A 26,948-nucleotide genomic window follows, 5' to 3' on the forward strand; every position below is an offset into this window, starting at 1 on the left:
AATATTAAATTTCGTTAATTATAATTTTATTTAAACAAACACTTTTTTAAGTAGCTACTGGCTTTTTAAAAATTTATATTAACCCGCCATTTTTAAATCATTTTATTAAAACAAAAGTTTACATACAAAATACATGCAATTTAGAATTAAATTAAAAAAAAAGTACAGCTGCAATTTTAAAAAAAATTACATTAGATCGTAATTTAAAAATTAACGACAACCCTGCTTTGACATTTGACGACAGTAGAGCACTACCTCTCCGCTTCGCGCTCGAGGTGTGCAATATTTCTTTCTTTAGTAAGTTCATAATTAATATTTGTCTATTTCAAATTTTAATTAAGGGTGGACAGTACTAACCGAATTTTACTTTTCTAATTAGGTTTGGAATAATTACGTCACTCGAATGATTAAAATTTTCCGAAAAAGTTTGGCTTCTACACTTTTTCGGAAGCTAAAAAAATTTATTAATAAATTAAAAGAAAAGTAAAATTAGATGAGTACTGACCAGCCTTAACAATTTTTAAATTTACATTTTTAGGGCGTTTTCAAAATTTATATTCACCCGCCATTTTTAAATAATTAGAAAAAAAGTGTACAGGCAAAGTACATGTAATTTAAAATTAAATTTCCTGAAATAATTTTCAAAAAATTATGATCCTGAAGTCAGTAGACAATCCAAATTTTTTCGATTCATTTAGATCAAATAAATTACAGAAAAAACTGAAAATATGCACAAGTAGAAAATTAAAAAAAACTACAGCTGCAATTTTTAAAAAAATTTAATTTAATCATAATTTAAAAACAATTCTTTCTTTAATGAGTTAATAATTAATATTTGTCTATTTCAAATTTTAATTGACAATTTAAAAATTTACATTTTTAGGGCGTTTTCAAATTTTACATAAGCCCGCCAGTTTCAAATAATTTTATTATCTAAACCAAAAAACAAAATTAAAAATTCATTTTTCCATCTAAATATATACCAAAAAAAAAAAAAAAATTTACTCATTAATTAAATCTTAATTGTCCTTTTAATAAGCTTATAATTATAAATTATTTGTTAACTGTCAGTTTCTCAAACTCCACCCTAGATGTCCCTACTATCTGACTGAATGACGTAATAAACATACATTTTTTTAATCAACTCATATATATATACATATTTCATATGCACACATATCTTGAGCACCAGCACACAACAAATCTCCCATACTCAATCGACATTGTGTGTTGCTTATTTTTACCGTACTCACGTCCTTTTTATTATACTATTTTTTATAACACCCAAGTGCGATACAATAATATATCAGTCACAACAAAAAATGATCATTAAAGTTATTCAATAGCCATAACAATGACAGTGTGGAGAAAAAAAGACGGCTACAATGCCGTAGGTGAGTTTAATTATTATTTTACATTTAAATAATAATTTTTTATTTACAATAATTATAAATAAATAAATATATATATTATAATGTAATACTTGACGTCAACATCCTGGGTGGTGCCTTCAGCACTTGTTTAATCGACAATTAGATCTATAATCACCAATTGATGATTAAGCTATTTTATTTTATTTATTTCATTTTTTATTTTTTATTGCAGCTATATATAATTACTGGCACCATGGAGCACACGGTCTTAATTTAACAGTAGGGGACGTAGTTGAAATCATAGGTGAATGTGATAATTGGTATTACGGTAGAAATAAGCACAAGGGATCCAAGGGTATATTTCCTAAATCGTTTGCACACATACCAGTACAGACAATTAATTATGATGTGTTGATGCATGAAATAACAAGTGTATTACGAGAATGGGGACATCATTGGAAACATTTATATGTTGTAAGTAATAATAACAATAATCAATCAATCAATTTATACATTTATTTATTCATTTATTTATTTATGAGCGACTTAATTTATTTTCGTACCGCGATATTTAATTTTTTTTTAAATTTTTATTTGATATTTTAAAACTCCAGTGACTGGGGTATGAGTCACTAACTTTCTATGTCATTTAAATTCATCGTGGATGACCAAGCGAGTAGATATTTTTTTTTTAACTTAAAATATTCCATGACTGATAAAAATCTTGAGGTCATTAATTGCAAATGTTAGATGTAGAGAATATGACTTTAAATTGCAGATAAATTCACCGAACTTTGGTGCAATTCAGCAACAAATACTAGAAATGATTGGCTACAGAAGCAAAATATCAAGCGGGACGTTGACAGTTGATGAATTGAAAGATGTAAAACGTTTGGCTACGGCGCGAATAGACGCGGGAAATCAGCTTCTAGGTCTGGATATGGTTGTGAGAGATGACCAGGGCAATATACTGGATCCCGAGAAGACTAGTACAATCCAGCTGTACTATCACCATCAAGTAGCGTCCGAAAGAATAAGAACGACGACAACTGATACTAAAAAAAAGTCATTGAAACCACAAGTACCTGTGTATTCTCATATATTTTTTGTAAGCGTGCGTAATTTTGTCTGCAAGATGACTGAGGATGTCGAGTTACTTCTAACTTTGTACGATAGCAAAGAGGGAAAAGCCATCTCGGAAAATTATGTTGTGTCTTGGAGCAAAGAAGGTTTGGCGCGTGACATCGACCAGCTCCACAATCTCCGCGTTTTGTTTACTGATCTTGGATCCAGAGATTTGACACGCGACAAAGTTTATCTAGTTTGCTATGTCATACGTGTCGGCGGTATGGAACCCAGAGAAATAGATCACCGACGTTCAAGTGTCGTCCAAGCAAACGTTAAAAGTAAAAATTATTCAGACAGCATGAGAAGACCTTTTGGTGTCGCTGCGATGGACATCACTTTGTATATTACTGGGAAACTTGAAGGAGATGTTGAGCATCATCACTTTATACCTTTTGTTCAGTAAGTTATTTAAAATTTTATTTTTTTTTATTCGAAATCATTATAATTATTCGCATGGTGGCCACATTTCTGGAAAATCTGGAAATGTCAGGAAATTTCGTCACAAAGCTGGAAAAATTTTTACTTTATTTTTTTTTGGCTGATAAAATCCGATAAATTTTTTTTTCTGTCAAATAAATAAATATTTTCAATGATTTAATTTTACTACGTATGGTCTGGGAATTTTTTAATTATTTGACTGGAATACCTGGAAACGTCAGGGAATTTAAATCTCAAAAATCTGTGGCTACCATGATTTAGTTAAAAAAAATTATTTAATAATTAATTTTTTTTAAATATTTTGCTTTGTTTTTTTGTTTGTTTGTTTGTTTTTGTTTTATTTTAAACCAGATGTTGTGAGAAAGAAAGTTTGGATGGTACGTTACGCAGAATTCTTGCCCAAAAAGACACAAGTATACAAAAAAATAGCGGTAACAGTAGTAATAATCATGTAGGAGGTCAAGGATTATGGGCGAGTTTAAAATTACTGAGAGGCGATACTAAGCAGGTATTATTTATATTTTTATTTAAATAGATTCTTGTTACTAATGCCTGATCTTGTATAACATTAGATTATTTAGCTATGGTAAATTAAATTATTTAATGACATTTTATGGGCTGGGTTTCATTACAATCTTTTAATGATAACCAGGTTCAATGCCCTCACATCCTTCATCACTCATTGTCGCATGGAAATTTTATTTAAATAGTGACCTTGAGGCATCAGTAACACAATCTTGTAATTTAATATTAATACAATTCATATTAAATATTTATTATAATTTTTTTTTGTCTAGGTACGCGAAGAATATCCGCATCTAGTCCTTGGAAATGTATCAGTCGCGCGTAAAATGGGTTTCCCTGAAGTAATATTACCTGGTGACGTTCGTAATGATTTGTACTTGACTCTAATCAATGGAGAATTTAGCAAAGGTTCCAAGTCGACGGACAAAAATGTACAGGTGACAGTGAAAGTATGTAATGAGCATGGAGTGGCAATTCCTGGGGTAATTACTTTAGGAGGCGGGGCTCCGTTTATTGATGAGTATCGCAGCGTTATTTATTATCACGAGGACAAACCGCGTTGGTGTGAGACCTTCAAAATTGCTATTCCAATAGAAGAATTCAAGTTAGCTCATCTCAAGTTCACTTTCAAACATCGCAGTTCCAATGAAGCTAAAGATAAATCAGAGAAACCGTTTGCCTTGAGCTACGTACGGTTGATGCAACGTAACGGAACAACGTTGCAAGATACACAACATGAGTTACTTGTTTACAAACTCGATCATAAGAAGTATGAGGACAATGACACCAGTTATTTGAAATTACCCTCAACTCGCGCTGAATTGATTGAATTAAATATTGATAAAAAACCAGTACTAGGACCACTGACTTTAACTTCCAAAGATACATTTTTAATTGGTACTAATGTGTGCTCGACAAAATTAACTCAAAATGTTGATTTACTTGGTCTGCTAAACAGCACATCTCGTCCTACTGATCTCAAGGAATCGCTGTCAGCTTTGATGAAAGTTGACGGCGAGGAAGTTGTTAAATTTCTTCAGGACGTTCTTGATGCTCTTTTTAATATCTTGATAAATAATTTTGATAGCGATTTATACGATGACATGGTCTTCGAATGTATACTTTATATAATCGGGCTCGTTTCTGATCGAAAGTATCAACACTTTCAGCCAGTACTGGACTTATATATATCCGATAGTTTTTCAGCGACTCTGGCGTACAAAAAATTAATTGCCGTTATGCGGAAACGAATCGAGAATGCAAGTAAAGGAGAAAAATATGACGTTTTATTGAAAACGATGAAGAGCTTACAGTACTGCATGCGTTTTATCGTTAAATCACGGCTACTGTTCAGTGAGTTTGATGAAAACGAGCAGGAATTCTCGCAGACGTTGACTGATTTTTTAAAATCTTTCGTTAACTTGATGAGCAATGAGGCTGGTGAGATATTAACTGTTCAAGGCGCTTGTCTTAAATACATTCCTTCTACCATTCCACATTTATTGCAAGTATACAGTGGAAAGCAATTGAGTTTAATTTTAACGGAACTGCTCGATACTCTGCCACCTGGACGACTGAATAAACAAAAAATGATGACTGTCAATGACATTATTCACAGTCCGCTTTTTCTAGAAGTTGAATGTCGTGGTATTTTATTACCAAAAATAATAAAACTCGTGCGCGATCTTCTTGAAGCTAAAGAAGAGGTAAATTATTTTTTTTTATCTGTAAATACATATTTTATTTATTTTTTATTTTATTTTTTTACTTTGCTTGGCTTTGTGTAGTGTGCATGCCTAGAAAATTATCATTTATATTTTATCTCTCCCTTCTTAGTAATTGTAACTTGATATAAATTAATACTTTTGTCTATTAGTAAAATGTTTTATACCATCACTTGTAAAATTTGAAATGACGCTGCACTATCTATTTTCTTGATTAAAAAAAAAACTTTGAATGACTTAAATTGACTAATTGTTTTATATAATGATGATTTGAATTAGAAGGGAGGGTGAGGTTTTATTTTTTTTATTATTTTCTATTTTGCGTTTGGTTTGGTTTTGGTTATTGGCGTAAAAAGGGACTGTCAGGTACGCCTGGGAAAAGTGTAGCAAAGGTAGCCAGACTTCTAGGCGAAAATCGTCACCGTCTCAATCAACAACGCGGTTATTCTGAAGAGGTAATGCTGATGAATGAGTTTTCCAATTTTCCGAATGCTTACATTTTATTTATTTATTTTTTTTTATTTTTATTTTATTTTATTTTTAGAAAAAATTTTATTAGGGGTGTGCGAATCGTATTCGAATTGAATCGAATAATTTTAAAGTTTTCGAATTATCAAAAAATTTTCAAATTATTTGTAATTTTTCGGATTACTCGATTCGAATCGAGAAAATCCTGATCAGCTTTCAAATATTCAATTTTTATTTAAGAGAGTTCCCCGTGTGAGGGCCTGTTTATTAAGCGTTTTTTTAAGAATTTTTTTTTGACGACCAATGAAAAGATAGAACTGAGTTTTTTTTATCATTTATTTATTAATATTTCAAGAGTATGTAAAACAAATTTCCAATAAAAATCTTCATTACAACGTTAGTTGTACCGCTCTGAAGACACCCGCCTCGAAAAAAAGTACGCTCACTTCCTCCACGATTCCGGCACATCGGCTTATCTGAAAAAAGAAAAAAAAAACGGCGTTTTAATCTGTAAGCCTGAATGCATCGAAGAATCATCCAAAAATTCAGAGTATTTCTATTTTTTTCGTAACAGAAAAATAAAAAAAAAATCACGAAATTTGAAACGTTTTTTTCAGAAGTCTGTTAAAAATCCAATTTTTAATATTTGCAAATGATTCTAGTTCACTTGATCCATTTACAAGCTTATAGATTGAAACGCCGTCACAAATAAATGATAAAAAAACTCAAAGTTCTATCTCTTTAATGGTAAAAAAAAATTCCCAAAAAACGCTTATAAAACAGACCCTCAAACGGGGGAATCCCCTTAAGGGCATTCTCAGACAGTGCCTCCCACTTTTTAAAAATATTCAATGACCTTGAACTGTCATAACAGTATTAAAATTTTCTTAATTAATTTCAAAAAAATTAAATCAGTTGTCATCAATCAGGAGTTGAACGAAATTTGATGAATAAATTTTAGTCTACCAAATTTGAAATTCCAAATTATAAAGATTTTATTGAAATTTACTTTTTAAATTCCGTTCAACTCCTAATTGATATCAACTGTAAATAATTTCTTAAAAATCTATGTCTCGTCGAAATTGTAACTGCGTTGCCCTTTTTTCCATTAATGCTTTAGCTTCTTTAAATTAATTTTCAAAATTTTAATACTGTCATTACAATTGAAAGTCGTTGAATATTTCAAAAAAGTAGAGGACACTATCTGAGAGTTTGGTTTTTCGTGTCTGAGTTCTATTTACCTCTGACGAAAATTTGAATTATTGGAAAAAATATTACAATTTCAAATCGTTCAAAAAAAATTTACGAATAATTCGAAAACACGTTCAATTCGATTCGATACGAATAATTCATAACTTCAAATTATTCGCACACCCTTAGTTTTGATTGATAATTTATAATTTAAAATTATTATTAAAATATTTTTAGGTCGAACTGTGCGTTAAAATACTTTCGGACACCTTAGAATTGACATTCCGCAAAGATATAGGTTCAACTGCATTAGATATAAAAGAAATAATGTTGATATCATTGAGGACAGTTATACAGACAGTAATATCAATGGACCGAGAGGATCCACTAGTCGGTCATTTGGTGTCAGTGATGCTTTCAATATTCCGTCAAATGTCACAGACTCATTTTGAAATCTATACAGATCATTTTGTAACACGTTTTGATTTGTTAGATTTTTTAATGGAAATTCTTTTAGTATTTAAAGATCTCGTATCAAGAAGTGTCTTCTCATCAGATTGGAGTGAGATGATAATGCTTCAAAACAGTGTAATTTTAAAATCACTGAGAATATTCTCGGGTACAATACGTGATTTTTTCTTTAGTGAATTCGAACATCAAGCTTGGTCTAATTTTTTCCACTGCGCTATTGCATTTCTTACTCAACCATCACTTCAACTCGATACATTTACTGTTTCTAAACGAAATCGTATTGTCTCACGTTACAACGACATGCGAAGGTAATTTACTTAATAAATTAAACTATTTATTTATTTATTTACTAAGTTATTAATAATTTTTCAATTTATTAGAGAAATGGCTTTTGAAATTCGGTCGATGTGGTTCAACTTGGGTCAGCACAAAATTCTTTTTGTCCCAAATTTGGTCGGGCCAATTTTAGAAATGACTTTGATACCCGAAAATGAACTACGAAAAGCGACGATCCCAATATTCTTTGATATGATGCAGTGCGAGTTTTATAGCTCTCGTATAACAGAAGGTTACGGTGACACAAAGCGAGACCCGGCACACATAAAAGCTAATTTTACCGAGTATGAGAACGAGATGATTGCTCAATTGGATGTTTTAATCGAAGGCGGAAGAGGTGATGAGCAGTTCCGTTTACTGTGGATTCAAGTTATGGGAATGTTGTGCGAGAGTCATTCGACTATGCATGAACAGGGTCTGAGGTTCGTAAATATTGTTGCCAATTTGATGGAACGATTATTACAATACCGTGATATTATAAACGCAGAATCTCAAGAGCACCGTATGATGTGTACAGTTAATTTGCTTGATTTTTATTCTGAAATTCATAGAAAAGAAATGTACATTAGATATGTTAATAAGCTGTGCGAATTACATTTAGAGTGTGACAATTATACCGAAGCTGCATACACACTGAAACTCCACAGCTTATTACTTGACTGGAGCGATCAACCTTTATCATCTTTACTGCGTTCCAATCGATATCCTGCATGTCAAACTCACAGAGAATTAAAGGAAGCTCTTTACAACGACATGATAATATATTTTGATAAAGGAAAAATGTGGGAATGCGCTCTAGGTGTTTGCAAAGAATTAATTAAACAGTACGAAGAAGTTACCTACGATTATCTCCAACTGTCACAGCTTTTAAAACGAATGGCTAAATTCTATGACTCGATTGTCAAACAATTAAGACCCGAGCCGGAATATTTCCGCGTCGCGTATTACGGTCGCGGTCACCCGCCATTTCTTCAGAACAAAGTATTTATTTATCGTGGGAAAGAATATGAACGTCTTAGTGATTTTTGTTCGAGAACTTTGAATCAACTTTCAAACGCCGAACAAATGAACAAATTGTCCCCGCCGAGTATCGAGATGTGTGAGTCAAATCGTCAGTATGTGCAGATAAATAAAGTTGAGCCCATAATGGACGAAAAACGTCATCGGTTAAGTGGTAAGCCGATAACTGCTGAGCCTGTTTTACGTTACCACCGTGTCAATGACGTAAAACGTTTTAGATTTTCACGACCTGCGCCAAAAAAAGAACTTTTAAGAGAATCTTTTAGTTCGTCGACTCTGTCACTGTCTAAATCTTATGAAGAATTTATTAAAGACGAGGCTGACAATAATGATAAGACTAATACTAATAGTATAAGTAGTATTAAAAATAACGACAATAATAATAATAATAGTAACAGTAATAATGGCAATGGAAATGGGGATGATAAAAATGAATTTGCTTCTCTGTGGTTAGAACGCACTGAATTAGAGACTAGCTCATCATTGCCTGGTGTCTTACGATGGTGCCCAGTTATTTCTAGTGAAACTTATCTAGTAAGTCCTCTTTGCAATGCCATTGAAACGATGGAAGCAACAAATGCGGCTCTACGTAATTTAATAATTGCACAGCAAGCGGACTCGAGTTTGCCGCTCACTCAGCTCAGTATGAAACTCAATGGGATACTGGATCCAGCTGTCATGGGAGGAGTTAATAAATACGAAGAAGCTTTTTTGAATCCTACTTATCGCGAGGCTCATCCTCAGGCTAGTTCTGATTTGTTGAAATTATCAAATTTAATTGCTGAGCAGATTCCTTTGTTGGCAATCGGATTGCAGCTGCATCGAGCCCGAGCACCAACGGAACTGGCGCCTTTTCATCAGAGACTAGAGCAATGTTTCAGCAGCATGCGCGCTCAGGTTGAAGCCAAGTACGGAAAACGTACTTGTGATCTTCAGATTGAGACTTTGACCCAATCAGTTACGATGCGGAAACAACAGCAGAGGAAACATGAATTGCATTCGCGGCTATCGGAAACTAGTGTTGTGAGTACAGAGACCGGATCAGTACGTTCTCATATTCTGTCAACGGCTTCGCTTCATAAAGCTCTTGGAACATCTGGAAGCAGTACGACTAAAAAAAAAGACGCTAAACGTCGAAGTGCACGGAAAAGTGACTCAGCAAGTTTAGTAAAACAAGATTTATCCACAAGCCAATGGTACACGACTCCAGAAATTCCAACTCAGTCAACTCCCGTGGTGTCTCCAGTGTCATCGTCAAGTATTTCATCACCGCCACCAATAGAATTGCGTCAGCAACTAAAAGCATCACGTCCACTGCGATCTGAAGCCGAGAAAGAACGACGAGTCAGCAGTCGCTGGTCTTTACAGTCACAAAATTACATCCGTAATTCACAAGATGATCAAACAGATTCAACAGATTCTCACGATCAACAAAAAATAAATCGTGACTCCGTTGGTACCACCGACAGCACAGCTTCCGAAGAAGATCTTCCTCCCCCTTTGCCCATGAAAATGCGGGAAACTGACTACTGTAGTCTATCATCACAAATCAGCACAGATTTTTACACCACTAGTGCCAATATTAAATCTATTATTAGTGATAGTTTGGATATTAAATTAATGTCGGCGTCAATTGATGACAATTTTGAAAATTTATCAAAACCACCTACTCCTCCACCAAAGCCTAAAGTTAATCGAACATTATTATTAAATAGTACTACTAAAATTACAAATTCGATCAGAAAAAATTCTTTACATAATAATGTGTCGATGCCCGCTGACTGACATTTAAAAATAACGTCCATTAAGTATTTTTATTTTATTAACGCAATTTTATATTGTTATAAATTATTATTAATATTATTATCACTATCGATTATTTTTATTAATCGCGTGTTTGAACAAATTAATACGTACAATTATATAAATTTAATTTTCTGACCATATTTAATTGTGCCATCATTAAAAAATCGACAATTACCAAGTTTTTCATAAAACGTAACATTAATTATTATTAATATGACATATTATTTGTTAAATATGTAAATAATTTATTTAATATTTAACAAATGCCATAACTTTGTCATTTAGTTACAAATATACTTAATTTAACATTACTTTGACGTCGATAAAAAAAATTTTATTACATTATAGCTAAAATTATATAATGAAAATATAAATATATATATATTATATGATTGCAATGTTATTTTATAGGTATTATAAAACAATTTTATGACATAGATAAAAGTAAGTGAAACCATGACGTCCACTATGGTTAATTTTTTATATTAAATTTCTTGCCTAGTTGTTAGTGAATCACGTGCTCTAAATACCAAGTAATTGAAAATATATAAAATTATAAGTAGCTAGGCTCTTTATTATAATAATTATTATATTTCTTTTTATGTAATATTTATGTACCAAAGAGGTAATTGATTTTTTTCGTTCTTCAATTATGAAACTATTTAAAAGAAAAAAAATTAAATAGATAATTAAAAAAAAAAAAGAACATTTTGATTAAAATAAATTTTATAAACGTTTTGTATATAAAATTATAAACAAAATAAATTTTTTATCGTATTTTATTCTTGACTTTAATTATTATTTAATTTATAATTGCAATTTTTTAAATTAGTTTTATTTTATTTATGTGATAGATGGGTATGGAAGATAAATAGAAACCAGGGATGGGCGAAACGAATCGAATCGAAACGACTATTCGATAAAATCGAATACTTCGTAACTTTTCGAATTATTCATCAACCCAAGTATCACACTTGCCTTTGTGGCATCTATAAGATGTCAGTTTTTAGGCTGCTTTTTGACATATCGATAAGGCACCAATATGTTGACAAAACGATCAAAAATTTATGTCACTGAAAAAATATCTGCTTAAAAGACTTGACACAAGTGATGACAAAAAGTAAATTACAAATAGTGGTAAAATAAGTAGGGGTGTGCGAATATTTGAATTTACGAATTATTCGTCTCGGATCGAATCGAATTATTCAAATAGTTCGAATTTTTCGAATAATCTTAATTCAAACCAAATAATAAAATAATTATTAAATTGAAGAAGAATTCGTATTTGTCGTGATTATCAACATTTTTGATTTCCCGCTAAGAAAATTGTAAAATTTCAAAAATTCGGGAAGTTATTGGTTTCGGTCCGATTTTCGAAAATCGAATTTCTACGAGATCTTGCAGACTGTCTGACATGGAAAATTAAAAAAAATTTTGCCGTGTAGCATGTTTTATTTAATTTATGTAGAATTTTCGAATCAAAATACGAAATTTACCTTTTCATTCCAGATATGACCGGGTGACACTTTTCTTACAATAAAATTTTTATTATTTTAGTAATGAGTTCTATGAAAAAATATTCAAATTGAGTCAAACACACCCGAACAAGACAACTTTTTCATCGAAATCGATTAATTTAAGAGCACAAGACAATTATTTGAACTATTCGAATTATTCAAATAATTCAAATCATTCGAATATTCGATTCGAATTTCGAATCGAATGTTACTATTCGATTCGATTCGATTCGAATGATATTCGCACACCCCTAAAATTAAGTAATCTAAATATGATACTGAAATTAGCCAACGTCTAAGAATTTTTCGATTTAAAAAGAAACGATAAATTATAAAAAAAAATGCACTTGTAGTCTTTTCAATTTTCTACATGTGCATATTTTTTTAGTTTTTTTTTTTTCTTCAAATTTAATTGTTAGAAAAAAAAAATCAAAAAACTTTTAATTCTCTGCTAACTTCAGTATTATATCTAAATGACTTTTTTATTGAAATAAGACAAAAAAAATAATACAACTCTTCTCTGTCTCCGGAACCAATATTTGCATGTCGTGTTTATGCCAAAAAAGGTGACTTTGAGACAAAAAAAAATTTGTCTTATCCTTTTAAAAGACATCTTACAGTTGTCTCTGCGCCCCTTGGGAATTTTTGAATTATTTATAACTTTTCAAAGTACTCGATTCAAATTGAGAAAATTCTAATCAGCTTTCAAATATTCGATTTTTATTTAATAGAGAGCTTAGTTTTTAAAGTACCAAAAATAATTTTTTTTATAGATTCGTGTCGGAGATCTACTTACTTCTGACGAAAATTTGAATTATTAGAAAAAATATTACAATTTTAAGTTGCCTAAAAAAAAATTTTGGAATAATTTGAAGTCCGATTCGATTCAATACGAATAATTCGTAAGTTCGAACTATTCGCACATCCCTATTAGAAACGTTTCTATGGTAACAGTAAATCTAGTGTCAGTTGATGGAAGACTGAATTTATTATTTTATTTAATAATTCATAATTGTAATGGAAAGTAATTGTTATCGTGTTAATATAACAAAGTGGTTACCGTTTCCTGATAGTAAACTTGAATCATGGTTTAAAGATATTGTTTGTTTTAATTATACCACCAGGAAATTAGCACGAGACATGGGATTGATTATTGAAGAATTACAACAATGTACTATTGTTTGTGATGACAAGGTACTTATCTATGCAAATTAATATATTATTAGTTTAATAATTACTTAATTAACGAAATTATTCTACAATTTATTGGCCATTTTTAAAGGAAAGTATTAAAATTTTTAATTCGAAAGTATTAAAATTATTTTTTAAACTTTGGACCGTAATGTTGATTATTTTTCAAAGGCGTAAGAATTTTCAGAAAAAGGCGTAAGAATTTGTAGACAAAAATATATAAAAAACAATCGATACAATTTTTTGAAAACAAAAGTATTTTTTATAAATTGAAAATATCGAAAATTATTGAAAAAAATTATATTTATAAATATATTAATTTTAAATCGTGTCCAGCCGTGTAAAAAAAATTTCGTTCATAATGAATTTAGATCTGAATTTCATGACGAAACTCAGAACGTTTACTCCAACTTTTCGTCTAGTAAATCAGTACCAATTATAAAATTAATTTATTACGTCTTTGAATTGGACTTAAGATGACTTCGATAGAAACTTTACTGAATTTTTACTGTATTACACCTTTTATTAAATTTATCGATTCAGAAATTGCCAATAAACTTCTTCTATCAAGTACTTGATTTACGTAAATTAATTTCGACTGTAAAATTAATTTAGTGAATGAACTTCGGATCACTTGAATTTAAATTTTACGTAGTCATAATTATGACGTGATCAAAGTTCTTGATACAAATTCATAATAAAAGTCATATTTGTGTCACGATCTGAGTTTCGAGTTGAAGTTTATATTTAAATTTATTATGAACAATAATTTTTTTACACGGGCAGATCAACTTAATAAAATCGTAAAATCGTAGGGAGGTGGACAGTAATTCAAAAATTAGAATTTTGTATTGACCATAAATTGGACGTTTCGTTCTTGAATTGGGACTTCTTCAGCAACTTGATCACATAAATTCTATCGTTAGTTGAAAGTATATGTATTAAGTGTCACATGAATTGGAGTTTATCTCAATTAAATTGAATAGTTATTTATTTCTGGCAATTAAAATATTAAAAATACTATTTTTTATATCATTAAACAAGATGACGCACTGAGAGAAAAATCCAGTAAATCCAACTATAAAATGACAGTTAAATAGCGCTTTAACTATTTTTTCGGAGTTACTACAACACCAATAGATAGTTATTATAAATATCTCTAAGTAGTTATGTTAAATATTTTTTAGTTCAATTAACTATATAAATAGTTAATGTAACTGATTTTTAAACTTGTATTCAATTAATAATTTTTAATTTTTTAAACTGAACTTAGGTAGTTAATTCATCTATAACTCTTTCATTAAAGCAAACAAAAATATTAAGTATCATTACGATGTTTTTTTAGTTAATTCAATGAATATTTTTTAGTTAAATCCATTAAATAAATAATGTTTTTTTCGCACAAATATACCATTCACATGGTTTTAATTATTAAGTAGAGACTCTATAGAGTTTTGATTAGAATTAATTTTTTTTTGAAAGTTCAAGTTAAATTTTAAAGATAAATTATTTATTGAACCATTAATAATAAATATTAATGTCATGATGTAATATAGGATAAACTATAATACAATCCAAAAATGTAAGTATCACTTTGTCAAATGACATAGTTGTACTGATGCCGAAATTGTTTTTAACTTTGGAATTTAACAGTTCTGAGATATATATCTTGCCAGGGACACTACACAGCGGCTGGGCGCGATCTCGTGGCGAGCATCGAACTACTCCCGCTACTGCTGTCTGGTACCGGTGACTTTCCTCTCCTCCATACATATGTTTTCTCTCAAGAAATTTTTCTCTTGGTTTAAGCAATTTTATTTAGATATTAACTCGTGTTTTGAACATTTTAATTTTTTTATGATTATTTGCCTTAAACGCAAAATTTAAATATAAATTACACATATACACGCTTGACAGAGGAAAAATTTCTAATTCACACCGCTTAAATTTAATACAATACTTAGTGTAATTTTCACACCACAATTTTTACACAGACATTTACACTACACCGAGTCCAATAATATTTTACAGTGTAGACAAACTAAAATTTGAAAGACGCATTTAGGTTTTGATAACGTACAAATGAAGAACCTTATTAGCTAAAGGAAAAAATTTTGTCAGCTATTAATATTGATCCTAAATGGTTTTTAAAATTATCCGATATTTTTGCGAATTATAACTACATCGAAAAAAGTTAACTCGAATCAAGTAAAAATGTTCTTGATTCAAGAAAAATCTTCTTGCACCAAGTAAATAATTATCTTACAATTTTTATCTTGAATCAAAATTTTTTTTCTCAAGTCAACATATTTTTATACTTAAATCGAAAATTTTTGTACGACAGTTCAGTTTAAGTATTCCAATTTATCTTAAATAATTGATATAAATATGTATTTCTATTTTCAAAATATTTTTAACAACTAAAGTTTTCTAAAAAAATTAAGATAACAAATTTTTTGGAAAAAAAAATTCTTTGAAAAATAATTTTTTTAGAAAAAAATAATCTTGCAAAAAAAATATGTTTAAGAAAAAGTTTTTGATAAAAACTTTTTGGCGATTTAAAAACATTTATTTACTCAATCATTAAGTTTTGAAAAAAAATTAAAAATCCATTTCCTGCCTACATTTGACTCAATTACAGTAACTTGAAAATTTTAGTTCCATTAACTAGATTTATATTTATAACAACTATTTTATTTTAACTTTAAATCAGCAGTTATAATAAAAACAATTTTTATTTACATACACTAAAAAAATTAAGTTATAGTTAATTTTAAAATTCATATACTATCAACTAAATTTTTTTAGTTAAAACAACAATTTTCGGAGACTGAAAAATTTTAGTTGCTTTAATTAATTTTTTTTTAGTTTGAGCAACTACTGAATAGTTAGCCTTACTAACGCATTAGTACCAGTAACTAATTTTAAATAGTTGAAGTCTTTTTAGTTGAAATGACTATCGACTTTTCTCTCAGTGCGTATGTCTCAAAAACATCATAGTAGACGATAGAATTTATATGATCAATCTGCTGAAGAAGTCCCAATAAAAGGACGAAACGTCCAATTTACGGTCAAAATTAAATTATAATCTTTGAATTACTGTTCACCTCTTTATGATTTTACCATTTTATTATATTTATGAATTTAAATAGAATTTGACTGAACCTAATTATTAATCGGATTTATAGAAAGTGAATCATAGTACTGACGAGCCGTTTATAGATTTAAAAATTTTTTTCCAGGCGCTTAATGATCCGATGTTAGATCAATTAGAAACAATAATTCAAAATTACAAAACTATCTATTCGTCAAAAAAAACTTTTGCCACAAATCAAATCGTTTATAATTACAAAAGCGATCATCTCTTGTCTATTATGAAACGGTTATTAAATACAATCGCTAAATTTATTTACATTTTCATAAATCAAACATTGGATTGGGAGAGTGATGAGTTGACATTAAAGTTTTTGAGGTAAATTGAATTTAATCAACAAAAAAAAAAAATAGTTATTGATATCATCCCGAATACCAATAGATTAATCAAGATCTACATCGACGCCTTGAGTTTAGAGAACAGTATCACTGAATCATCAATAAACATCTTTTCAAATGACTGTCCTTCAATGTTGGAGTCACTAAAACCTCTATCAGTACTACGAATCTTACAAATTCTAGGGAAAAATAAAGCTGAAGAGTACTCCTACGAACTCATAGACTGTCTGTTAGCAATTTATCAACCCAACAATCAAGACAAGTGTAATTCATCGGCTTCCGGTGATCTCGAAATGTCTGAAAATTCCAGCGTTGAAATTTATCGCGCACTTACAAAACATATAACTCCTCCAGGATCAACTACAAATGCTGCCTCACGTAGAAAATGTAGCAATACTAATATTGAAAGCTTCCAAGCTTTAGTTAACAACCAAAAAAAGAAATTACAAAAATTTATACAAATCGCTAAAGAAATTTCTCCTTTACTTTTCCATACCGATAGCTTTAGATATGACAAACAAGGTACATTTTTTTCTACCGAATGTTTAAATACTTGCCCTGTTTAGTGGAAAAGAAGTAGCACTTTTTTTTACGGGACAATAAATAAATACAGTTTATTCCTTACTACAACGTATAGTATTTTTCATGTCATAAGCATTAAAACTGCGAGTTTCAATGCCTGTTTTGCCGATGATACAAGCCAATTTCAAACCATACGCTTTAGCGGGCAGATAGTGATCAGTTTCTTCCTTAGGGAAGAAACTCATTAATTTTTGCTCGCCAAATTTTTTTTAGACTTAATCATCTATCGATTATTTATCCCTGTCAGAAAAAATAATGAGTTCTAATAAAAAAAAAATTATTTAATTGAAAAAAGAAATTTCCTCGCTGTATTGCAGCCCTAATAGCCACACTTTCTCTTCAAAAACTTGCTGTTCAGTGTTTTCGGTCTGGCTTACGTTAAGTTCTGCTGTTCCAAGTTTTGAATGTAATATTAATACAAAATGAACTACTAGTTGATGTAAATCTACAACCGTAATAAGAATGCAAGTTAAATCATAAAGTTGCGGAAAAGAACTTGGAAATCAAAAGTTAATTTTAATCTGACAAAAAGTTCCGAAAAAAATTTGAATGAGCAAAATTTTACTTCTAAATTGATTACAAGTTACCGTCAACTATTTGCACTATCAAGTTTTTGCAGTCGACTTGACATCTTATTACGGTTCTACACAGAGAAAAATGGACTTTAAAAGTGTACGAATTTTTATAATGATCTCGACGAAATTTGAAACTGGAAGTTGAGTCACCAAAAAATTATTTTGCTGCAGTAAAAAAAATTTTATACACTTAAAACTTATTGATAAATTGTAATGAAAAGTTTTTGTCTAAATGAGAAATTATAGTAGAGAATAAAAAATTTTTAAGGCTCAGAATAATAATTACAGTACAGCATGATAATTTTTAGTGATTTAACTTCCTGTTTCAAGTTTGATCGACAGCATACTAGAAACTCGTTGATTTTTATTATTTATTTTCTCATAAAAGAAAAGTACGACTTTTTTGACGCTCAACAGGGCAGGAACTTAAACTTTCGATGCAGGTATATACCATATACCATATGGTGAAAAATGAATTATTTATCATAGTATTAATTTTTTGTAATCAGGTAAAATAATAAAAATAAGAAGTAGTATCCTAGCTAGACTATCTGATTACTACTGTCAAGTATGTTGGGCAGCAATATCTGAAATTCTTGATCACGTTATTTTGTGGTGGTCGGCAGAAGGATTAGCAACACGACATAATCATGGCGCACATTATCTTAAAGATTGGTTGCATTCATTTTTACTCAGTCCATCCAATGGTTTCTATACACTCACATAATTATAATTATTACCCATTCGTAAAATAAAATATTAAATAAATAATTTTAAGTTCCAGTAAATATAAGACCCACACTAGATAATTTATGTGACACCTTAGGTTGTCATGTAACAACAACATGTTGGGATGAACTGTTCCGGTTGGCTTATATTGCATCATTTGAATGTGCATCAAGACCCCATTCATCGGAGGTATTAATTATCTAATAAATTTAATAACAATATTAATATCGATACGTTCCAGGGAACAGACACTGGTCAAATGTTTGCCCAAGTATTTCAGTTGTTAGTAAACTTGAGCAACGAATGCGAAATCAGCGGCGAGTGGGTGGTAGGAGCACCTCTAATGGAACTACCACTTTCTGAACAAATAATTATTCTCCATAGATTAGATCATTCTATTCACACAATGAGGCTCTGGGCAAGTCACGAATCTAAAATAATAGCACACACCTGGGATCTAGAGAGCTTTTTTCTTCTTGTTAAGGGCGATCTTAGCAACTGCATCAATCAAATCTCGTACCTGAAACTCGCTGATCATACTGCTGCTTTAAATACTGACAATCCAAGTGTTCAAGTTTATGTTTGTACTCGAATGCGAGCTAAAATCGTCTCTGAAGTTAATGCTAATTTCTCATTACTTAAAGTAAATCATAATAATAATAACAATAAAAATATTGGTAAATTATGCATGAGTACTCCGCGTATTGTTCAGTATAAAAAATCTATAAATTGATCTATATCCTCAAATTTTTTTTACTTGTTCCAATTGACCCAGGATTGGTGAAAAAAATATGAACAGAGCTAAAAAAATCATTTTATAAAAATTTCAAGAAAGCCTCGAAATTTTTTTTTTTTTTTCAACTTTCAAATGAAAAAATATGTTCTAATTTTCCATTTTTTATATGCAAAAATAGGTAGCGCCGTACTTATGCATAATTACCATAATATTAATTACTAATTGGGGTGATAAAAAAAAAAATTAATTTCTTCTCGCTCTTACTCCTCAAATGTTAGTACTTGACAAAAAAAAAATCTGGGCGTCAGTTGACCCTGCGGGCCAGCCCAAAAACTTCCCGCTGTTTTCGAGCTCAAGGAGCTTGAAAACATCACTGTGAATATATTTTCGAGCTCTTCGAGCTCGAAAATGCTATTACATGGAATCATTTTTTTATGAGCTTTTCAAGCTCTAACAAGTTACGTTTTATGCTAGAGTTTGAAAAGTTAAGAATCGAAAATCATTAATGAAGAAGCGGCTTTTAAATTTTTATTATCGATTATGTTCTCTGAAATAAATGTGTTGAGGCAGAAATCAATGTCAGTGATCAAAATCAAGATATAGAATAATCAATATATGGAATATCCGAGAAAAACATTAAAGACTGGGTTTTTTAATTTTTGCTGACAATATGTTTAAAACTAAGGAACAAGTTATATGACATTATCTGATGATCGGAAGAGACTATAAAGAGAAAGAGTTGGTATGATTGCAGACACATTTTAGCACATTATATTTTGATTTATCTGGAAAAGAATAACATAAAATGTTATTTTTTTAACTTTTCAGCGCCGACATCTTTTGAACTAATCAACCGATTTTGACGTTTAGGGTGGCAATCGGCGCGTTTTCTTGAATTCTAGAGCTGATTAAATTTTGAAATTGATCGGATGAGTCATTTCAAAGATAATCGAAAAGAAACGTTGTTTATCATTTCTTTCGCCATCGATATCTCTCGAACAAATTAACCGATTGAGATGGTTGAGGTGGCATTCGACGCGGCTTATAAAGTTCTAGAGCTGAATAGATTTTGAAGTCGATCGTTCAAGTCGTTTTTGAGAAATCACTAAAAAACTAAAAAAAATATTTTTTTTTTTCGTAATTCGCCGATATTTTCGAGTCTGCTTGATCAAATGATCTGAAATTTTCAGGAAAAGTGAGGGCCAACGAGCTCTTTCGATTGCCACCTCAACCATCCAAATCGATTTATTAGTAAAAAAGTTACAAAGAGTTTACACACACACACACACACACATACATACATACATACACTCGGACATCATTCTGAAAAAAGTCAGAATATCTCCCTCGGACCTCGAAACGTCGACATCTGATGAAAACTCGACTTTCGAAAATCGGGGTGAAAACAATAACTTCCCAATTTTTCGAAAATCGTCGATTTTCTTAGCGGGAAGTTAAAAAAAATTGCCCAAAAATTTGAATCCTGCTCTAGCTTATTATTAGAGCCCAATCTCGTTATAAGCGACTTCCCCTATCCCGCTTTTCTTTACGATTTTGAAGCTCTCCCACTTTTTTCTGTCGCTCAAATTTTATGTCTTGCTGCTTTTTGTAAGCATCACTTGCGTTTTGTCTAACACAAATTTTTTAAAATAATAAATTTTTTCAAAGGTATAGTATTTTTTTTTTTTATTTTAATTGTTTTCTAGTATATAGCCGTAGTAACGGCCTTTTACACTTTTTGCCTTTATATCGCATCTGCTTTACTTCTCTTTCTGCCTTCATTGTACGGCTGTGGCCCGACTTGTGCTTATACTGTACTGCATCTCAAAGGTATAGTATCTTAATCAAGTAACAATTGTACGTCATTAACTTCAATTTGTAATAATTTATTATTGATAATTGGTCTTTCTAACGCAATTTTAATCGTTGCCAAAAATCAAAAAATTATTAGATGTCGGCTAACTCCAGTATCATAATTTTTTTAAATAATTTTTTTTCGTATTAATTAATAACATTAGAGCGGGTAAAAGCGGAAAAAATAATTTTTTACTTTAAACAACCGATTATTCACAAATTATATAAATATCATGATTAATTATTTTTATAAATCAATCTAGGAATCATCATCTAAATGTATCAGTACACTTGCCAAAATATGCCGAGTAATAAGTCTCGCTAATTTGCACATGTGCTTTCCAATATCAAATATCTGGAGAAGATCCAGCATTGTCTCAAACATAAATCCAAGTCCTTATGTCCAAGTATATTTGGAGCGGGTGTTACTGCCAGTATTAGAAGTAGTTGAAGACGAGGACATATCAAATATGGTGTTAAAAATAATGTGCGAGGCCTGGCTTGATTACATTTATCTCCACCGAATAAAATTCAGCGAACCAGGTGCCTATCAATTACTATCAGACTTCGCTTACGTGTCTCAATGGGTAACAAATTGTCCAATAATAAGTCAGAATGTGAAAGACCAGTTGCTGAAAAATGAAGTTCTCAGACGTTGTGAAGGTGTCGGACGACTGCTTCTTCGACATCCCGGTGAAGCTATAGCGATGCATAAAAAAATTCGTAAGTAATTTTGATTAATTAATTAGTTGATTAATAAATAAAGAAATTTTTTAATCAAAATTCAGGAACAAGATCTTCAGACAATGGATCGCCAGAGTCATTGGGCTTGGAACGAATGCCCGCAGAAATGTATGTTCCCAATCAAGAACAATGGCTTGAACTTCGCGCTGAAAAAAATTACAAGTTATACTGCTGCGTTGAATAATTAACTGCCTCGAATTAAAAATAATTATTTAAATTCATATTGATTCCGAAGTAGCCCACCTGGCTTTGTGACTTTTACATAGGTAGAAACCTATCGAAATAAATTCATTTATCTAAGTGATTAATAATAAACTTTTTATTAATTTGTAAATCTTTATAAATTAATTTTATTTTAAAATTTTGAGTATATTTTGGAATACATTTTGGTATAATTTATTTTACATTTTCTTTTTAATTTATTTAAAGGAAACAGCGGTGTGAAAATAGATTACAGAGGTCATTTTATTTTGATTTATAGGATGCTCCTGATGAGCTATTTTTTATCTATGTAGAGGGTTCAACGATTTCTTTTAAATCATCATTTGACAAGTAAATATACAATTCTCTGATAAAAGTATCCGGAAGTTGTAATTCATAAAAAATATTATAAATAACTTCCTCAGAATCTTTTACGTAGTTAACTCTTATCTGAGTTTTCCACAATTTAAAATAGATCTTATTTTCATATATTGGGTACTCTGGAAATTGAGGCTCACGTATCAATATTTTGTTTAAATCAACAATCTTCAAATAACGTGCCAAGTATCGCACATTTTTATGTAAAATCTCTATAAATGTGATATTACTGCCTTCTATCACATTTTTTTTCATTTTTTCAACTTCTAACAGACATTCAGCTGAATAATTATCATATCTTTTTGTATTATTAATATCTGTAATATTTCGATCAGATACATAAAAACCCGCCGTTATTAATTCTACAATGTGCCTCCTAATAGAATCGATACCATCATCAAAAATTGGATGGTGGTTATGACGAAACATGTGACTCCTCATAAGACTTTTAAAGTACAAAAAAAATTCGCTGTTTTTTTTTAAATCACCTCTTCGAGAAAATGAAATTAGCCAATTCTTCAATTCTGTGTAGTTTTTAATATCAGCAGCTGCATGAAAAATTGTTTTAGTGTTACGATCTCCTTCACATATACAAAAAAGATCAAGCACATATTTAACTAATGCATTAATAATAAGAATGATTTCGTCATCAGATTTAGCATTAATGTCAGCTTTGTTAGTCAATAATAACGTCATGACTTCTTTTGTTCCTTCATCGGTGGCAAATTGCAATGCAGCTCTCTTAATGCGATAATTTTTTGCTACACCATTTTCTTTCAAATACTTGACGATATCTCAATTGGAGGATTTCATGGCACTGTCTAGTACTGTTTCTTGAGTTATTGGATGTCGTTTGTGTATGTTAGCACCGATTTTTATCAACTTTTGAAATATTTTATAATTTCCGACTCGCGCTGCTACATGTAGAGAAGTTCCGTCATCGAAGTAATTGCCATTAATATAGACATCTTCGGTTGTTACATTATCTATGTAATCTTCGTCTTCAGATCTTATAGCGTGGATAAGAAAATGGAGGTTACGTATTCGTGATGGTAGCTTTCTTGACAGCCATTCCTTTGTTGATTCTCGCATTCTCGATTTTTAAATTTGTGATGCGGACTTGTGAGACGTACTGTAATTATCCTTTTCACGATAAAGGAATAAACCTTTTATACCTAATGAATTCTAAAAAAGACAAAAAATGGATGCAAGTTTAGTTTTATTTCAAGTCAAAAATTTTACTATGCAATTTATTAGATTTACTAATGTTAAATATTATTGGAGCGGGATCATACACTGAGCGAAGAAATTAAAGGATATAAGAACAACCCCTAAATTATAACGTGATATTTTAGAAAAGCTTTTATTAAGTACATAAAAAAATAGTGGTATTGCAACATAAATATAAGTCACTCATTTCTCGCATAATCGACCAGTTTTGAATCTGACTCGTTTTAATTTTGCTGAAACTTTATTATCTTTATATTCTATCGAAAAAAATTTTCAGAATTTATTGAAGTTTTTTAAAAAAATAGTTATGGCTTCCCGAGTCAAAAAAATCTGTCTATCGGTTGACCTTGCGGGCCAGCCCTAAAACTTTCCGCTGTTTTCGAGCTCGCGGAGCTTGAAACCATTGTTGTGGATACATTTTCGAGCTCGAAAATACTTATGTATGTCATTGTTTTGGCAAAAAACCGTTTTTTAGCATGGTTGAAGTGGCAATCGACGCTTTTTATTAAGTTCTAGAGCTGATTAGATTTTAGAGTCGACCGTTTAAGTCGTTTCTGAGAAATTAATAAAAAACTAAAAAAAAAAAAAATTTGTTTTCGTAATTCACCATTATTTTCGAGTCTACTTGATCAAATGATCTGAAATTTCCAGGAAAGTTGATGGCCAACAAGCTCTTTCGATTGCCGCCTTAACCATCCAAATCGGTTTATTAGTTAAAAAGTTACAAAGAGTTTGCATACATATATGTATACACACACACACACACACACACACACACACACACACACACACACACACACACACACACACACACACACACACACACACACACACACACACACACACACACACACACACACACACACACACACACACACACACACACACACACACACACACAGACTTTCGGACACCATTCTGAAAATAGTCAGAATAGCTTCCTAGGACCTCAAAACGTCGACATCTGATGAAAACTCGATTTTTAAAAATCGGGTTGAAAAGAAAGGAGAGAATTTAATAATACTATACTATACTAGAATCTAATAATACCATCTCCAATACAAAATTTTTAATTTTAATTATCTAAAAATTTTTCAGTGGTTCTAATAATTAGTTTTACTATTGAATATGATAACAGTAATAAGTGATGGTGATGAAAATTACTACCGAAGATGGTAATTCTAACTTTTAAAGATTATATCTGTTACAACCGAAGATGGTAACTGTTACCATTCAAAGTTCTAAAAATTCTTAATTAAGAATGTGTGTGTGCATGTGTGCATGAGTGCGCGTGTATGTGCGTGTGTGCGCACCTGTGTGTGTGCATGTGTGCAGAGTGCTCTCGCGTGTGTGTCTGCGGGTGAGTATGCGCATGATTGCGTGTGTATGTGTACATGTCGCGCGTGTGTGTGTGTGTGTGTGAAATTAATAACTTCCATAGTTAAGCAAATTACACATAGACAAGCGTCAGACTATACGCTGATATTGAAATTTTTTATTAGCATAGATGGTCATCATTATTTAGGCTGATAGTAACTGTTACCATCAGGTTATTAAGAATTACGATGTTAATATAATAGTAGTAATTATTCAAGATAATAAAAGTTATAATTTCGGATTATCATAAATAATTGTCAATTTTACCATATAGTTGGTAGACACTACAATTCAGATTGTTTATTTAATTATTTAAATGACATTTTCTATTATAAAATTCAGTTTAAAAATTATACTATAACTCGATGATAACTTTTACCATAAAATTCTCTCCATGAATGGACATATTTTTGCCGCTATAGATATTTTTTTTAATTTTAACATTGTATCGCTTTTTCATGCGGGTTTACAATGCAATACTTACGTAAAAATGATATATAAATCATAAAAAATACATTGATTAAAAAATATATATATTACTTTTTCATCAATTATTCTTTAATTGTTGAGAGCAGCGCATAGAAAAATTATAAAATTTTTGATTAATGAAAATACGTAATATAAACATTTATTTACCTGAGATGTGTAGCGAGGGATTGTCGTTTAAAATATTGTATTTATAAAGTCACAATTTAAAATTAAGTTTTAAAACACGTGTTAAGATAGATGCTCTTCAACCGAGGAGACACCAGGAATTGTTCAGAGTTTTGCTGACCACATTCAAATCCCCAAAATGGCATCCTACACGAGACATCTCAGTAATTACATCTTTTACCCATACTGTACACCTTCTCTATTACAAACCCCTCAACAATGGTATCATTTCTGAAGGTAAAGAAAATATATAGCATGAGTAAAAATTGTAATTACTCAGCTACTCCAGGTAGAATTTCATTAAGGACTTTAAATTGTCAGTTTTTACGTATTTGAGTCCCCGAAAATTCCGTATTTCTTTAAGTACCTAGTTTTTCCTTCCCCCTCTCCCACCCTTTATATATCAATGTACATATTTTTGCCACTATATATTTTTTTATAAATTTTTAACAATATATCACCTTTTCATGCGGGTATACAATGCAATTTTTACGTAAACGTCATATATACATTAGGGTGTTTCAAAAAAATCGACTTTTGTTATTTCTTCAAATGGCCAGCAAATTCTTTCAGAGAATGCCAAAATAAGGACCTCGTCAAAATAAGAGTTCTTAATTTGAAGATTTACAGGTCGCGGATCGTAATTTTCTATTTCCCATTTAAATAACATGGGAAAAAAAATTTTTTATTTTTCTAGCTTGGCATTCGCACCTCATATAAATCAGTTCATAGCATATTCTTGTAGATAATTTAACGCTCTACAAAAAAGATCTCTTATCATTTTTTGATAAATCCATCCATTCGAAAGTTATTGGAGCTGGAAGTCAAATTTATAATAAATGTCCAGATCTTTTTACTTTTCCAGCAAAACTATCAGACTTATCGAAAAATATTATAAGATCTTTTTCATAGACAATTTCATTCACTACAAATTATTTTTAATGAAGTTTTTTGAAATTCCGCATCGTTTTCTAGTTATTTTCATTTTAATGCCAAGCTCGTAAAAATAATAGTCTTCTAATCTATTCTGAGCATTATAATATTGTATTGATGATTAATTTAATCTCAATAATCAATTAATGAATAATGTTGATTTATATCAATGTATTGATGAAAATACTATGTTATGTACTGATTAAGATAAATCATTATCAGAAAAATGTATATTAAATTTACATATGTTTGGTAATAAATAAAATCAGGAAGCC

General features: G+C 30.5%; 3 protein-coding genes across 5 annotated transcripts; 2 read left to right on the forward strand and 1 right to left on the reverse strand.

The window, feature by feature from the left end:
• The first annotated feature begins 1,173 nt into the window (after nucleotides 1-1,173).
• On the forward strand, nucleotides 1,174-11,192 carry LOC130677086 (dedicator of cytokinesis protein 1). Of its 3 annotated transcripts, none has more exons than XM_057483673.1 (8): nucleotides 1,174-1,394; nucleotides 1,606-1,847; nucleotides 2,152-2,900; nucleotides 3,291-3,447; nucleotides 3,737-5,170; nucleotides 5,545-5,643; nucleotides 7,085-7,626; nucleotides 7,699-11,192. In XM_057483673.1, the coding sequence occupies exons 1-8, from the start codon at nucleotides 1,355-1,357 to the stop codon at nucleotides 10,457-10,459; spliced, it is 6,024 nt and encodes a 2,007-aa protein (XP_057339656.1). In that variant the 5' UTR covers nucleotides 1,174-1,354; the 3' UTR covers nucleotides 10,460-11,192. The 3 variants fall into 3 exon arrangements, with proteins under 3 accessions (XP_057339656.1, XP_057339657.1, XP_057339658.1); XM_057483674.1 differs by having other exon boundaries at nucleotides 3,294-3,447; XM_057483675.1 differs by lacking the exon at nucleotides 5,545-5,643.
• A 1,783-nt stretch (nucleotides 11,193-12,975) lies between these two features.
• On the forward strand, nucleotides 12,976-22,197 carry LOC130677689 (uncharacterized). Its single transcript, XM_057484524.1, has 8 exons — nucleotides 12,976-13,191; nucleotides 16,431-16,660; nucleotides 16,724-17,202; nucleotides 18,347-18,544; nucleotides 18,616-18,755; nucleotides 18,808-19,209; nucleotides 21,420-21,879; nucleotides 21,945-22,197. The coding sequence occupies exons 1-8, from the start codon at nucleotides 13,015-13,017 to the stop codon at nucleotides 22,082-22,084; spliced, it is 2,226 nt and encodes a 741-aa protein (XP_057340507.1). The 5' UTR covers nucleotides 12,976-13,014; the 3' UTR covers nucleotides 22,085-22,197.
• On the reverse strand, nucleotides 22,144-26,162 carry LOC130677690 (uncharacterized). Its single transcript, XM_057484525.1, has 2 exons — nucleotides 25,723-26,162; nucleotides 22,144-23,664 (listed from the first exon to the last, which is right to left on the reverse strand). Exon 2 carries the CDS (start codon nucleotides 23,173-23,175, stop codon nucleotides 22,408-22,410), a length of 768 nt encoding a protein of 255 aa, XP_057340508.1. The 5' UTR covers nucleotides 23,176-23,664; nucleotides 25,723-26,162; the 3' UTR covers nucleotides 22,144-22,407.
• Nucleotides 26,163-26,948: the final 786 nt, after the last annotated feature.

Source organism: Microplitis mediator, chromosome 11 (assembly GCF_029852145.1).
Source record: "Microplitis mediator isolate UGA2020A chromosome 11, iyMicMedi2.1, whole genome shotgun sequence".
Lineage (NCBI taxonomy): Eukaryota > Metazoa > Arthropoda > Insecta > Hymenoptera > Braconidae > Microplitis > Microplitis mediator.

What these genes read in the sequence shown, in the direction of transcription:
- LOC130677689 (XM_057484524.1), top strand. Translation starts at nt 13,015, where the DNA reads ATGGAAAGTAATTGTTATCGTGTTAATATAACAAAGTGGTTACCGTTT. An exon ending in CTTTAGATATGACAAACAAG is followed by an intron (nt 17,203 to 18,346) that starts GTACATTTTTTT and finishes TTTTGTAATCAG; the next exon opens with GTAAAATAATAAAAATAAGA. An exon ending in TTTACTCAGTCCATCCAATG is followed by an intron (nt 18,545 to 18,615) that starts GTTTCTATACAC and finishes AATAATTTTAAG; the next exon opens with TTCCAGTAAATATAAGACCC.
- LOC130677086 (XM_057483673.1), top strand. Translation starts at nt 1,355, where the DNA reads ATGACAGTGTGGAGAAAAAAAGACGGCTACAATGCCGTAG. An exon ending in CACTTTATACCTTTTGTTCA is followed by an intron (nt 2,901 to 3,290) that starts GTAAGTTATTTA and finishes ATTTTAAACCAG; the next exon opens with ATGTTGTGAGAAAGAAAGTT. An exon ending in CGTTACAACGACATGCGAAG is followed by an intron (nt 7,627 to 7,698) that starts GTAATTTACTTA and finishes TCAATTTATTAG; the next exon opens with AGAAATGGCTTTTGAAATTC.
- LOC130677690 (XM_057484525.1), bottom strand. Translation starts at nt 23,175, where the DNA reads ATGACGTTATTATTGACTAACAAAGCTGACATTAATGCTAAATCTGAT.